The 16,502-nt window shown below is 38.7% G+C and overlaps 1 protein-coding gene across 1 annotated transcript; it reads left to right on the top strand.

Annotated features, from left to right (window-relative positions):
* LOC145073072 (glutamyl-tRNA reductase 2-like) lies at positions 1–2,817 on the top strand. Its single transcript, XM_079019623.1, has 3 exons — positions 1–451; positions 912–1,153; positions 1,575–2,817. The coding sequence occupies exons 1-3, from the start codon at positions 145–147 to the stop codon at positions 2,685–2,687; spliced, it is 1,662 nt and encodes a 553-aa protein (XP_078875749.1). The 5' UTR covers positions 1–144; the 3' UTR covers positions 2,688–2,817.
* Positions 2,818–16,502: the final 13,685 nt, after the last annotated feature.

Raw genomic sequence — 16,502 nt, 5'->3', positions numbered from 1 at the left:
CCTAGTCAAAGATGCCGCACCATTTCATGTTCAATCAAATTGACAGATTCTGTTCAACTAATCTTCTCTATTTCTTCAACCTCCCCACATCCACCTAATCTGATCTCAATTTCTAGGGTTTGTTAAGGTCGCTGGTTCTCTATAATGGTTGTGGTTTCGAGTCGTTTCATCAATTCAGCAGTTCTTCATGATTCCGGTTCCAATTCCAATTCCAACACGATGATCAATCTCCATTGTAATTCAACCGCATCTTCTTATTTGCCTTATGTAGGTTATCGGATTCGCGTGAATTTTAAGCCAGTTAATGTTGGGACATTCAGTTCTGATAGAAGATCAGGATGTGTAAACCTAAAATGCGAGGCAGCGTCGGGTTCTGACTCGAGATTGGAATCGGTATCGAAATCGTCCAGTTTTTCTGCATTTGAGCTTCTCAAGACGTCTGCTGCTGAAAGTGAGTTTTCCGTTTTGACTTTATTTTACGCCTGTTGTTATATTTTGTGATCACTAAAATTGATGTAGACAAAATTTCTCTTCATGCAATCAGTTGACCTAGATCAAATTGAATTATTGAAAGAACAAAATTTCCTGAATTATGTCATGAACTTATGATCATTCCTTTTTTTTGTCCGATCCTTTTCTTTTGTCCAAAGGAAAGCATATTTGAAGTATTGTTTTTAAAAAATATTTTCATGAAAGCATATATCTATTATTCGAATGAATGATTCTTCTATCACTTTCATATGGTTCTCTTTAGAAATATGCGGATATGGATCTGCACTTTAGAAGATTAATTCTGAAATTTCCAAAGCAATTCATGTGATCCATATAATATGATATCATAGACAAATAGAAGTATATTTACTTTTTGATCTTTAGTTAATTATAATCATACCTTTTTCTGCATTTTGCAGGATACACAAAGGAGAAAAGTGGTATTATGGTGGTAGGCCTTAGTTTTCACACAGCACCAGTTGAAATCCGTGAGAAACTTTCCATTCCAGAAGCAGAATTGCCTCAAGCAATTACTGAATTATGTGCCTTGAATCATATAGAAGAAGCCGCTGTTCTTAGCACTTGCAACAGGATGGAGATATATGCAGTAGCACTCTCCCAACATCGTGGGGTTAAAGAAATCACCGAATGGATGTCAAAAGTACTTACCATATTCCAATATACACATCTTTCTTTCTAGTGGACAAACAATGTTACTTGTTAACACATTATCTGTTAAAAAAAGGTTAATAGTTAACCGTTGAGAGTTAACATGTTAACTCGTTTAACAGTTGACAATTAACATGTTAACTCGGTTACTCGGTTAACATGTTAACTGGTAACCTTTTAAGAGGTAAATTAACTATTAACAGTTAACATGCTAGCTGTTAACAGTTAACTCAAAGGTTACATTTACCTGTTAAAAGGTTACATTTAACCTTTTAACAGGTAAGTTAACATGCTAACTGTTAACAGTTAGCCTGAGTTAACTTTTTTAAAAGTAACATATTACCTGTTAAATGTTAATTGTTAACGGTTACGGTGTTATCTGTATCTGACTATATTTAACATTCTTTTTGCAGATTAGTGGGGTCCCAATTTCCGATATACGTCAGCATCAATTCTTGCTATACGAAAGAGAAGCCACAAAACACCTATTCGAGGTATCTTCAGGGCTCGATTCCTTAGTTCTAGGAGAAGGTCAAATTCTTTCTCAAGTCAAACACGTTGTAAAAGTGGGTCAAGGAGTCCCGGGGTTCGATAGAAAAATCAGCGGGTTATTTAAGCACGCAATCACAGTAGGAAAACGGGTCAGAACCGAGACCCAAATCTCATCCGGGTCGGTTTCTGTCAGTTCAGCCGCCGTGGAACTAGCCCAAATGAAGCTTCCGGAACATTCTTTCGCTTCTGTAAAAGTTCTAGTAGTTGGAGCCGGCAAAATGGGAAACCTCGTCATCAAACATCTCATTTCAAAAGGCTGCAAAAAGATTGTTGTTGTGAATAGAACCGAAGATAAAGTGTCAAAAATACGCGAAGAATTTGATAATATCGAGATTGTTTATCGACCATTATCGGATTTAACCTCGTACGCAACAAATTCCGATGTTATTTTCACGTGTACGGCTTCGGAAACCTTAATTTTCACAAAAGATCAAGTCAGAGGATTCCCCGTGAATCAAAGGTTGTTTATAGATATATCGGTTCCAAGAAACGTGGAGTCATTAGTATCGGATGTTGAAGGAGCTCGTGTTTATAACGTGGATGATTTGAAGGAAGTGGTGGAATCCAACAAACGGGAAAGGTTGCGGAAGGTTGTAGAAGCTCGATCGATCATTCTAGAAGAAGTGAAAGAGTTTGAAAGTTGGAAAGATTCTTTAGAAACAGTGTCGACAATCAAGAAACTTAGAGCATATGGTGAGAGAATTAGAGCGAGTGAAATGGAAAAATGTTTAGAAAAAATGGGTGGGGAATTATCGAAGAAAAATCAGAAAGCGATTCATGATCTTAGTAAAGGGATAGTGAATAAGATTCTTCATGGGCCTATGCAACATTTGAGATGTGATGAAAATGAAGGTCGAGATTTGGATGACATACTTGAAAATATGGAGGCGTTGAACCGGGTTTTTGGGTTGGAGATGGAGGTTTCGATATTGGAGGAGAAGATCCGGTCCAAAATGGAGAAATTTCAGATTTGAATTAGTTTATTTGATTTATATTTTTTTCATTACTATATTTGGTAATGATAATTTTGAGGAAATGTAAGAGTAAAATCCACAGTGTTCTTTTGATTTGAATCATGAATATAATCAACATTTTCAAAGATCACATTTATTCATATATATCAAAGGCCTTATGACCTAATTGTATATTGTGTTTGTCTCTTTTTTTTAAGCTCAAAGGTTAAGTCTCGTTGGGACACACAGGTAGATTCAAGAGTAGCTTAGGAATAAATTATATTTGTCGCTAAAAAATATATATGTTTTATTTAGATGTATAAGATTAATTAACATAAAACTGCAAAATTTCTTTTTTGTATTTTTTATATTTCCTCAATGATTTTGTAATTATAAAATAAAAAATGGCCACTAATTATTACTATACTGTAAATGATCCTAGAGCTCATACCACCCTCTTCCTTGAAACTCCACTTCTAGGGCTGTAAACGAACCAAACGTTTTGAGAATCATTCGGCAGAAAGTTCGTTTATATTCATTTATTTAATAAATGAACACAAATTCCCGTTCGTTTAGTTAAACGAACGAACATGAACAATGATATTGTTCATTCATTTATGTTCGTAAACGTTCGTTTATGTTTGTTCGTTTGAGTTTACTTATGTTCATATATTTTCAATTATTTTTTTACATTACTATATTATATTGTTTATTTATATTTATATATATGTTCAATTATGTTTGTTTATCTTTGTTCATTTATGTTCGTTTAGCATGTTCAAGAACATAAACGAACGAACATGAACAAGGTAATTTGTTAAATGAACGAACATGAATAAGAAAACTCGTTTGCGTGTTCGTTTGTTAGTTCGGCTACCTTAAAGGAAGGAACATGAACAAGCCCTTGTTCGTGTTCATTCGGTTCGTTACAGCCCTATCCACTTCCTCACCCTCTTTCTCACCCTCTTTCTGACGACTTTACACCACTTTAATCCCACCCATCTAATCTCCTACTTCTATTATTTCTTTCGTACATTCTAATTCTCTCTCCCTCTCGTTAACACACACAAATAACCTTTTTGGTTGCAAATGCAAATACATTCACATGCGATAAAAACCTAACTCAAACATAACCAATATACACACAAAATTAAATACACACACATGGGTATACATAAACTCATTAAAAACCTACAACTCAGATACACACTTACACACACTAAAATCTAATTTAAAAAAAAAAAACAAAAAAAAAAAAACAAACAAACAAACAAATAAACAAAGCTCCTAAATTTTGTATTAAATCCCATTTGATTTTTCAAACATCTTAATTGGAAGTTTCAACTCTTCATCTGGCTATAATGTACTTACTTGTGAAATAGTCGATTGCATCTCCTATACCTAAAAACTAAAACTGTTAGTGTCATCGGGGACAAATTTCTTGCAGGTAGACATAAAACACAGAGGAAGTGGATTCACCGGATTCCCAAATCTGCTTACACAAAAGTTGAAGTGGTTTCACCGCTCTCTTTGGTGATCAGATGATGCTCCTATATAGTGCTCGAACGATGTTGCTATCTTCTTCGTCCCGCCTCAGTCATCGTCGTCGTCTGAGGTCTCTGTTCACCGCCCCTTTCGTGACTCCATTAGTCAGGAATATGCCGACAAAGCAAGGATTTGTTGCATAACATTAATGTTGTAAAGTTCGGGATTTTAAACATACATCTAGTGGTTGTTTGGCATTGCTTCTTGTAACATACGGAATTCCAGGTATCATATTTTAATTATTTATTTTTGTCGAGAAGAGGGACTCGACGAGTAGACGCCTAGACTCGTCGAGGATGATCGCGATTTGCTGACTGGATTTAAAGAAGGGACTCGACGATTCGGGGAGTCGACTAGATGTGTAAAGACCCACATTTCACGCCCAAAAATTTCACTTTTAAAATCAATACTTTGGAAAACATTTGTAATTAAATCATTGTCTAATCAATCCATTTCATAACATACATCGTGTCTGAAAATCAAAGTATGAAAACAACCCAATATCAAAGTACAAATCCCAGAACAAGCTCGTAAAGCGGAAAACAGTGTGTGTGTGTGTGTGTGTGTATGATGTGCCACTACCACGCCAGCTCCTTCCCCTTCGATGAAGAGGTACCTGAAACCAAAACTGAAAACTGTAAGCACGAAGCTTAGTGAGTTCCCCCATCGTACCACATACCATACAACCAGATAACATACATATATTGTCAGGCATATCTGGGTGCCCGACCTACCCCTTCGGTCCTCTCGACCGGATACTGGCTAGCATATCTGGGTGCTGGCCTCCCCTTTGGTCCTCTCGACCGGATGCTGACTAGCATATATGGGTGTTGGTCTCCCCTTCGATCCTCTCGATCGGATACTGAGGACTATTTCACCCCTTACTACTACCACATAACACATATCACATACTCTATCTAGCATGGTTGGGCATAACTACCCCTTCGGCCCTATCGACCGGTACTCTGGGGACTACCTCCCCTACTGTCACTAGCACATAGCATTATATCACACTAGCGCATTAAACACATCAGGTAGTGGCAAACCCAAATGAATATCACATAGACAATCATCTAATCATACAACTCCTACTGATGGGCCGACATTGTGGCCGTAGACCCACCGCTACTGGAAGGTAACTCACCTCGTAATAGCTGTTGATCTGTGCGAGAATCCTCTATTTGCTGCCGCTGCTGCTCCAGAAATCCTCCGACTATAATTCCCACAAAACACTTAGTTAGAACTGTTATCTACTCTTAGGGTAAAACGACCAATTTACCCCTGACCAAGTCAAAGTCAAAGTCAAAGTCAAAGTCATCTACTAGCTGGCCTGACTCGCCGAGTCCCTAACCTTCCATCTGCCCTTATACCTGTCCCTACTCGTTGAGTTAGGCGATGACTCGACGAGTTTTCCTTCTAAATGAACATCGACCGAATCTTCATCCGACTCGCCGAGTTGTATGAACAACTCGTCGAGTCCTTCTTCAACTGATAAACAGGTCATGTCCATGACTCGCCGAGTTGTATGAACAACTCGCCGAATTCATCTTCATCCATAAGAAGATTGCCTTGGACTCTCTGAGTCTGCTCATGCACTCGCCGAGTCCCATGAACATCTCGAACAATGGCTTGGTCTAGAACATTGGGTCACCCTTCCTGACCTTCTATAGTCCTTCTAACACCCAACTAAGTGTTGGGTTTTGAGCAATATAACACTTCCTAAGTGTGCATGCAACCCTAATAAACCTTGGATCTATGTTTGTCTAAATACATGCAAAATAATAATTTTTCCAAGGTTCATAACCTATCTAACATGGCATGGGGTACTTTTAAACATAAAAGAATTAGATGAGATTACATACCTTTTGATGATGAGTTCAATTCCTAAGGAGTTTGAGGGCCAAGCACCAATAGTGTGAATGCCTCAAATAGAATCACAAATCACCACAAACTCTTGGAAAACTTTGAGAGAGTGTATACACACTTATAAAATCGGCCACACACAAACACACATACTCTAGTGACACTAGTCACACTAGTGGCTATTTCATGCAACATAAGCATGCTTATATAGTGTGCATGGTTAGGGTGAAACCCTAATAACCCATGACCTTTCCTTTTCCAAGGATCCATGGGTTAAAAGCTCCATGGATCATCCATGGACTTCCATACAAGCCTAGCCCATTAACAAATGAGTGTTAGTCCACACTATATAAAACCAATAGCCCACAATCTAATTAGTCTTCCTTTTAATCTCTAAATTAATTCATAATTAATTTAAGACTAAGACTAATTAAATAACATGACTTCATATTAATATATTATAACTTATAATATATTAATAAACATATGTGTATAACTCTCATAAAATTATCCATAAATAGTTTGGATGAAATGCAACCCAAATGGACCATGCCGGGTCGGGTCAAGTATATACCAAATAAGTTATGGACTTAGACACCTTATCCAACAGACTCCCACTTGGATAAGTCTAATAACTTTATTTGCGTATGTTACTTCAGGAACCAACCAGCAATCGTAGCTCTTGAAAACTTTGTTGAACTATGAAGCGCCATTTTAGATAAGTGATCATATAATCCTCTGTTCTCATGATATCAGCCGGACAAATACATGGAACAATGTCGTACTTATTGTCCAGCAGTTTGTTTCCTGATTTCCGATTTGTTTGACAAAGAACTTAATCGAACACATCAATTTAGTTCTGACCGGCCGGTACATAGGTCACAACAAAATCATCGAGGGGCCCAGATATCGCTTCTATTTCTATAAGGAACAGATAAACTTCGACTCATATGCTTGTTCTACTACTTGTTGAATTGTACACAAAGGCACGTTTTATAACATCAAGTTACTGATGCGTTTACGTGCAATCAATGCACAACCAACTCATAGGTGACAACTCATATCTCTAGGTTTGAAGATTTATATGATATTACCGTCTCACGATCACTCGAGATAAATTCCATGAAGTGATACAAGTGAGCGTGGGTTTAATCCAATACTCATAACTTATGAGCACTCATGAATGTTGTAGCAACCATTGCTATGACTAAACCCATTTAGCCATCTACAAACTCGATTCATGACAGTCTTGATTCATACCTACTTCCAACATATGAACGACTGTGGAGTGTTTAAATAACTTAGTCATTCAGAAAAAATAACCTAGCTATTCTGGAAGTCAAAACATGCAAAGTGAAACACAATAATAATCGAATCCAATATGGTCTCAAAACCCTTTTGAATATAAATAGAACCACCTTTTATTTATCACCATATTGATTACACATTATTCATTGTATAATTTTTCAAATAATCAACTTAAGACTTGAATAAAAACAACAGTCGTCCCATGCTCCTAGCATGTACACTTTGTTTTTCTAAACAATAGTTATGCCATACTCCAAGTATGCACACTATGTTTGTCTATGATCCTTACATTGTGATGTAGATCAATTGAACATGATTCCAATGATACTCATTTCACAATCCCAAATCATTATTGTAAATGTGAGAATCCCCGATTCCTATCATTTACTAAAAAATCTGTTAGATTTTAAACTTTTATGCAATGTTCCTTTTGTAATGATTATGCACAAAGTTACCAAAACCTTGTCACCAGTCATCACAGAGTAATTCAAAGAAGGTCAACGTCTATGGAACGGAAGTCTCATATTCAAAGTACATTGATTTGAACATCCTTCTTGCATTAAGGTTTTCTAATCTTACATAGATTGAATAACTTCCACCTATGGAGACATTTCCATAGTCCCATTTTGACTATCACTTCCGAACAAGAGTTACTTCTTTTCAGAATATGTCAATATGGTCCTTTCCGACAACTTACATCATACTTCCAACTTTCCCTGAGCAACCAATCTTTGGCGAACCTCAGATTGTCCTCGACAATTGCTTAATCACTTTAGTCATATCCAGTTCTAGACTTTTCCCTTCTCAATGCCTTAAGCATTTGGAAAATTTAGAAAAGATGAATATTATAGCACATGAAATCGATCCTATATCTGAAGCATATGGGACACGATTCATGATGTCTCACATAAAGACATGATACTAGACCAGTCTTTTGCTACAATATTTTTTTATTTGCCATGTTTTCAAAATTTAACTATGAAGAGGGATGCCGTAGTCATAATTGAATTTTGAGAACGTAATATATATAGAATTTCCTTAAGTCGAACCATTCAGACATAAAATTCATATATATATCCTTGACTAAAGATGATTAAAATCTCAATCTAAGCTTCTGGAATTGAAATGAAGTATAATTTCCTCTCCCTTAATTATAGCAAAACAACTTTTCAACCCCTGCAACTTCACGAATTGGAACTTTGTTTTCTATAATTAACATTGCTAACTTGCAACACTAAACGTAATAATCATGCTCCCACTAACATGATGATTATCAGCATAACACTTATGCTCCCACTAGCTCTGACATATTTCTAGAAATCTGCTGGACTTCTGAAATTTAGATTCATACACCCTTTCTTAGCTAGCTCACATGTGTGTCTAAGCAATTTCAAGAACTATGAAAAGGGATGCCGTAATCATAGTCTCAATTTCTTAGACCTTTTCCATTTCTCACAAGTCCATGTTAGTGTGCCGGTTAACCACACACGCTCCACTAACGACTTTTGAAAATGCAAATAACACAATTGATATCTACGGAAAATCTACTTAGTGAAAGCGTTTCCTCACCATCATTTTCATGAATCGGAGAGAAACCTTATGACACTTAGATTTTATATTGTATGAGTTCCTATCCATGTGAATTTGTCAAAACCATAATCACAAGATAAGGTTAGTGACAAATTCAGCCTTACATGGATTAAACTTGTTCAATCTTAGTTTCTTGTCACCTTGGTAGCACAAGGCCCACCAATGCTTCCAAGTTGAACTCTGATAACTTACATGCAAATTCAACTTATTTGAAGTAGGTACAGAAATAAGAATTATGTCAACACGATAGGTTGCAAACCTTAAGTCGTGTACTAGTGATAAATTACAGGTTTTACTCTTGATTAAATCTTGAAACTCTTTCAGGATCTTTAAGGCTCCCACTGTCCCCTTGACATATAAGTTTCCCCAGTCAAGAACCATTCCTTGATAAAACAAATATTCAAGGGATAGTGCGGATTCTTATCAAGACTAACACTTTACACAATTGGTCTTAGTTGGTCTTTGTCTCATCCAAGACATCACAACTTACCAATCTCAAATGTACAAGAGGACTAACACTTTACACAATTGGTCTTAGTTGGTCTTTGTCTCATCCAAGACATCACAACTTACCAATCTCAAATGTACAAGAGTAGAAAACATTTTACTCTTACATTTGACTAGTGTTAATAAATCTTCCTTTATGTCACTCAAAGTTACAATCTTGGAGTATGACTCTAAGAATTGTTTTGGAACGAAGTATGACTCATCTTCTCGATCTTAACCAATCCAACAATTCATGACCTCTCTTCTTAGCGATAACAATGCACTAAGATGTCCTTAGAGTATGAATTTGTGAAATGGTTTCATAATCATTAAGATGATCATGAAATATGATACTAAAGTACTCTCCCATCCTTTCAGATTTGAGAAACTTTTATCTTTCTGCCTAATTTGATTCTTCTCATTTGTTTTGTCATACATTGTAACCTTTCTAATGTTACAGAATTATACTTAACCTCATAAGTATAATCATATTTACTAATCTTTAGTAAATCATGACAAATCAATCTTTGTGGTGGACCTTGACCAGCGCACACCCAGTGTACCTAATTCCTTAGTCCTTCATTTGACTCATATATACATGTGATCAAAGAATTAGTCACAATTTTCAAAGATGAAAATTCTCATTCATCATACAATACAACTTGTATGATTCCAAGTTTCTATCCAATTGAAACTTGGGTGATGAAAAACTTTCTTCATTTGGTAAATTCAGACACTACCACAAATGAAAGAATCAAATCCACTTTCCAATATTGCTATTACTGGAAACATATAAGCAACAATTTTCCACAGATGCCATTGTAAGGATATTTTTAAAATAAATAAAATTAAAACCCTTTTTTTCTTTTATTTTAAAACTTTGCTGAAAAACTTATCCTTACAGTCCACATGAAAACCTTGTTGTTATCTATTCATAAGCAATATATTATAACTCTTAAGCAACAGCTCAAAATTCTGATTGCCAAACCATGCGATCGAAACCCACCTTTGCAATCAGAATCAACATATACTTACTTTAAGCTTCCTATCTTTTCTTTGATTCTTAAAAACATCAGCATGTGACCCATTCACATTATGTAATAAGAATCTCCAAATAGGAACTTAATAGAGTTAGACAGTGGACTTTACCCGAAGTAGAGTCAAACCTCTTGACTTGATCAACCTTATGACCTTTCAGGTGAATAGGGCAGCTTCGCAACCAATGCCCCTTCCTTTGGCAATAAAACACATGGACCCTTTGGTAATGGCACATGAGACTATCTCAGAATTTGCCTTTCTCTTTACTATTTGGTCAACCGAGTTGACTATAGCCGATCCCTTTCCATTGGGAAGAGAAATCCTTTTCTAGATATCCAATGCTACCATTGTCAATGTCCACGTAGACTCGGGAAGTTGTTCTTTTAATCAAATTTGCTTTACTGATGCTCCAAATCATTGCTGATTCCTCAAGACCAAGCAAATAGATAACATCATTAAGGGTCATGTCATAGTCCGTCTCATAGTAGTCCCAAAGAGACTCACTATGTTACTAAGAAAGTGATTGAACATCCAACTTTCACGGGACTTTGACACCCAACTCTCCCGGCTTGTCAATATGTGACTTTATCTTCAAGATGTGAGCACACATAGACTATGCTTGCCAATAGGGATTGAGTGACTTTAAACTTTTCAAGAACTTGTGGGTGAGGGAGAATAATTGGAGGAGGTGGAGGAAGTGAAGCATGATGTTGAGGGACACCATCTTCAAGAGATTTGGGAAGATCATAGTTGTCTGAACCAGACATCTATAATGGGAGAAAATCAAGTTAGTTGATTCAAAGTCCTTAATATAACACCCAATATGAAATATTAAGGCTAGGACCCAACACAATATTTTATAATTTGGAAGAGGGATGCCGTAATCCAAGCTATAAAATATTTGAAGGTAGGGGAATGACGATTCACCAATTTCCACCATGAAAAACGAAATAATTTATTAGGTTTTAATTGGATTTGAAATTCCTAGATCTTTTGAGATTCATTGAACTTTTCAATGGCATGTTTCAATCTCGAGTGTGCCCTCTCAAATTTTGTGAGTGGGATGCCGAGGATCACAAAACAAGGTGTGAATAACCATACCAATTCACTTGGTACCCTTAATATTATGACCCAATCAATGTGCCGGTTAACCACACACGCTCCATTGATCTATGACAAACATTAAGTCACCCTTCGTGATCCTTACTAGTCCAAGTTAGTGTGTCGGTTAACCACACACGCTCCACCAACGACTTGGTAAGGTACAAAGTGTGAATTCCATGGGCTAGCACCAAATTCACATTTTTCCTAAAGTAACTAAGATTGGGAATTAAGTAAAAAATATTTAGTTACTTTATAATAATCATTATACTTTTAATGAGAATTTAAAGTCATTGTCCTACCCGTTCGGCTAACGACCCTCCACCGATCAAGCAAGCGGTGGGTGAGAGTGGACACCCATTAAGTTGCCATTTTATAGGCAACAACCTTATACCCACCTTATAGACCGGCTTCGTGAATGAGGCCTACTAACGGTAAAACGACTTGTTCTTATACATATATATAATAATTAACCATTAATCTTATAATAGTATAAGGGTAGAATTTTAACTTTTAAAACTCCTAAGGGTTGGAATTAAAGTTTATTAAAGTGTGTGAAACTTTACAAATTCCAAAACTTGAGGGCAAGTTTTGTAACTATCCAAAACTTTTCATTTCATAACTTATGAATTAAAGGTTCATAAAAATGAAGACTCTTCATTTTCATGTAACTTATGTGTTTAAATGTGTGTGTTAAAGAAAAGTGACCTTTGGATATCCATTAAAACACATAATGATCAAGAATTAATTCTAAACAATTCAACAAATAATTCCTATCATCTTCTAAATTCATAAGAACATTAACATGATCATCAAAATTTCAAGAATTATATGAACACATAAAAATCATGGAATTTTGATATATGCTATTGTAAATGGATTAGAACAACCATTACACCAACTAAAACAAGTTTTAAAACACCAAAACAGTTTAGGGTAATGTTTCTAGTCCATTTCCAGCAGCAAAAGTCGAAATTCTGCATTCTGTTCATTCTACTCGCCGAGTGCACGAACCTACTCGCCGAGTAGGATGAATTTTGCCTTGAACTCGGCGAGTCCGCTGATGGACTCGGCGAGTCCATCAGCCAGACAGCAACAATTTCAACTTTTTTCACTATTTTGCATCAAGTATTAAACAAGCAAGCCTAGGCTTTGATACCACTGTTGGGTTTTGAGCAATCTAACACTTCCTAAGTGTGCATGCAACCCTAATAAACCTTGGATCTATGTTTGTATAAATACATGCAAAATAATAATTTTTCCAAGGTTCATAACCTATCTAACATGGCATGGGGTACTTTTAAACATAAAAGAATTAGATGAGATTACATACCTTTTGATGATGAGTTCAATTCCTAAGGAGTTTGAGGGCCAAGCACCAATAGTGTGAATGCCTCAAATGGAATCACAAATCACCACAAACTCTTGGAAAACTTTTAGAGAGTGTATACACACTTATAAAATCGGCCACACACAAACACACATACTCTAGTGACACTAGTCACACTAGTGGCTATTTCATGCAACATAAGCATGCTTATATAGTGTGCATGGTTAGGGTGAAACCCTAATAACCCATGACCTTTCCTTTTCCAAGGATCCATGGGTTAAAAGCTCCATGGATCATCCATGGACTTCCATACAAGCCTAGCCCATTAACAAATGAGTGTTAGCCCACACTATATAAAACCAATAGCCCACAATCTAATTAGTCTTCCTTTTAATCTCTAAATTAATTCATAATTAATTTAAGACTAAGACTAATTAAATAACATGACTTCATATTAATATATTATAACTTATAATATATTAATAAACATATGTGTATAACTCTCATCAAATTATCCATAAATAGTTTGGATGAAATGCAACCCAAATGGACCATGCCGGGTCGGGTCAAGTATATACCAAATAAGTTATGGACTTAGACACCTTATCCAACACTAAGTTCTTTAGACCCTTAACAGATATGAGACTTTATGCCTTGGACTCGCCGAGTCCCAGAACGGACTCGCCGAGTCCAATCTTGACCAATCCATGCAGTCGATTTAAATGAGATCTAACATACCAAAACTATAGATATGGCCTCCTAGTGTCCACTTCATGTGTAAAGTTCCAAACTTGATGCACATGCATGGGGTTTTTAGCTCAAAAATCCATATAAAGTGCCCTACAATATGCATGGGGCTCTCATGGCCCTAAATTTGGCACCTTTATGCCATGAGACCCCTCTTATGGTCCAGATCCGAAGTCAAAGTCCTCATAACACCCTTCTAGTCCGGAAATGGCTTGAAAAGCCCCAAATGCACCCAAGATCCATATTTTAAAGATGAACAATCCAATAAAAGACCAAAGTAGGGGCAGTTTACCTTGATTAAGCTGAAGATGGAATTGGATTCCTAGATCTACAAGCCCCAAGTCGAATACTCCACTTCTCTTCTTCCCTCCAAGCTTCACAAGTTCACAAAAGCACCAAAATGGCCTTAACACACACAAGGGGATAGGGTTTCGTTATGCAGCTCTGGGAGAGTGTTAGGGACAAGGGAGGCCGAGTTAATGAGCTTATATAGGGTGCAAACCCTTATATTAGGGTTTTTGTCCAGACAGCACTGACTCGTCGAGTCCGGTCCCTGACTCGCCGAGTCCATTACTTAAATCCCGCGTCTAGTCCCGCTTCTACTCGATGAGTTGGTCCTTCAACTCGCCGAGTCCAAGACCAAAAATTCAAATGTTTAAAGGGGTTAATTACAAAGAATAAGTACCAAGAACCAGGTGCTACAAATCTCCCCCACTTATCTTAGACTTCATCCTCGAAGTCTGCTGCTCGCTCCTGAAACAGCTCGGGGTAGTGCTCCATCATCTCTTCCACCGGCTCCCAAGTCCAGTCCGACCCCTTCTGGTGCTGCCATTGCACCTTCACGAGTTTCACCCTCTTGTTCCTCAAATCCTTCAACTTCCGGTCGAGGATTGCGACTGGCCTCTCAATGTATTTCAAGCTGTCGTCCACCTGAATATCCTCTAGGGGTACCACCGCTGAGTCGTCCACCAGGCACTTCCGCAGCTGGGAGACGTGGAAAGTGCTATGGATCTGACTGAGTTCGGCTAGCAGATCCAGCCTGTACGCTACCCTGCCCACCTGGGCTACAAACCTGAATGGTCCGATGTACCTTGGGCCTAACTTGCCCCGCTTCCTGAATCAGATGACGCCTTTCCAAGGCGACACCTTCAGGAGAACCATATCTCTGACCTAGAACTCCAGGTTTGAACAACGCTTATTGGCATAACTTTTCTGCTGACTCTGAGCAGTCTGAAGCCTGATCCGGACCTGCTGAATCCTCTCTGTCGTCTTGAGCACTACTTCGGTGCTCCCCATGACCCTCTGGCCAACCTCGACCCAACATATCGGGGTCCTGCACCTCCTACCATACAACATCTCGAAGGGAGGACGGTCGATACTCGCATGATAGCTATTATTATACGAGAACTCCACCAACGGAAGGTAAGTATCCCAGTTACCTCCGAAGTATAAAACACATGCCCGCAGCATGTCCTCCAGAGTCTGGATGGTCCGATCGCTTTGGCCATCCGTCTGCGGGTGAAAGGCGGTGCTGAAATGCAGACGAGTACCCAACTCGTCGTGGAATTTCTTCCAGAACCTGGAAGTGAACCGCACATCCCTATCCGAAATCACCGAAACTGGTACCCCGTGCCGCGCCACCAACTCCCTGATATAGATATCGGCCAATTTCCCGGCCGAGATGCTCTCCTGAATCGGGATAAAGTGGGCGCTCTTGGTCAGTTGATCGACGATGACCCAGATCGAATCCACTCCCCGCGCGGTCCTGGGAAGCTTGGTGATAAAATCCATCGTAATATCCTCCCATTTCCACAGTGGAATATCCAATGACTGCATCTTGCCGTGTGGTCTCTGATGCTCGGCCTTGACCTTCCTGCAGGTCAAGCACCGTTCCACGTACCATGCCACATCCCGCTTCATGCAAGGCCACCAATAGTCCAGACGAAGATCCCTATACATCTTCGTCGCCCCGAGATGAATGGAGAATCGGGATTTGTGCGCCTCCTCCATCAGAACGCAGCGCACACCCCCGTGATATGGTACCCACACCCTGCGGTGTAGTGTCAATAACCCTCGGCTATCATAATCGAAGGAGGAAACCTGACCCACTATATGCTCGCTCTTCCGATGTTCCTCCTTTATAGCCTCCTGCTGAGCCTCCCGAATCTGCTCTAACAACGGAGTCACCACTGTCATCCTCATGCACACGCCTCTTATCGGCGCTGCTTTGCGGCTAAGTGCATCGGCTAGCACATTGGCCTTCCCCGGGTGGTAAAGGATCTCACAGTCATAATCCTTCACCACGTCCAACCATCGACGTTGCCTCATGTTTAGATTCAGCTGATCCATGAGGTACCTCAAACTCTATGGTCTGTGTCGATGGTACAACGAACCCCATAGCGATAATGACGCCAAATCTTGAGGGCAAACACAACAACCCCCAGCTCCAAATCATGTGTCGGGTAATTCTCCTCATGAGGCTTCAGCTGCCTCGACGCGTAGGCGATAACATGCCCTCTCTGCATCAGTACCGCGCCCAACCCTGAGATGGACGCATTGCAGTACACCACAAAATCCTCCAAGCCCTCTGACAGGGCTAGGATTGGCGCCTCGCATAATTTCTGTCTCAGTGTCTCGAACGCTGCCTGCTGCGCAGGCCCCCATCAAAAGACCACGACTTTCTTCGTCAGCCGCGTCAGAGGTACGACTATCTTGGAGAAATCCTGAATGAATCTCCTATAGTAGCCTGCTAATCCCAGGAAACTCCGAATCTCAGATGGAGATTTCGGAACTTCCCATCTCATCACGTCCTCTACCTTGGGCGGGTC

This window comes from Lactuca serriola, chromosome 9 (genome assembly GCF_051521515.1).
Source record: "Lactuca serriola cultivar US96UC23 chromosome 9, Lser_US96UC23_V15, whole genome shotgun sequence".
NCBI classification, from domain to species: domain Eukaryota; kingdom Viridiplantae; phylum Streptophyta; class Magnoliopsida; order Asterales; family Asteraceae; genus Lactuca; species Lactuca serriola.
The sequence above is the reverse complement of the archived record's forward strand: the minus strand, read 5'-3'. Positions and strand labels throughout refer to the sequence as shown.

Bases quoted from the DNA above. Each gene is read 5' to 3' on its own strand.
- LOC145073072 (XM_079019623.1), top strand. From the start codon at position 145: ATGGTTGTGGTTTCGAGTCGTTTCATCAATTCAGCAGTTCTTCATGAT. The intron at 452-911 runs GTGAGTTTTCCG...TGCATTTTGCAG, and splicing joins CAAGACGTCTGCTGCTGAAA to GATACACAAAGGAGAAAAGT. The intron at 1,154-1,574 runs GTACTTACCATA...TTCTTTTTGCAG, and splicing joins TCACCGAATGGATGTCAAAA to ATTAGTGGGGTCCCAATTTC.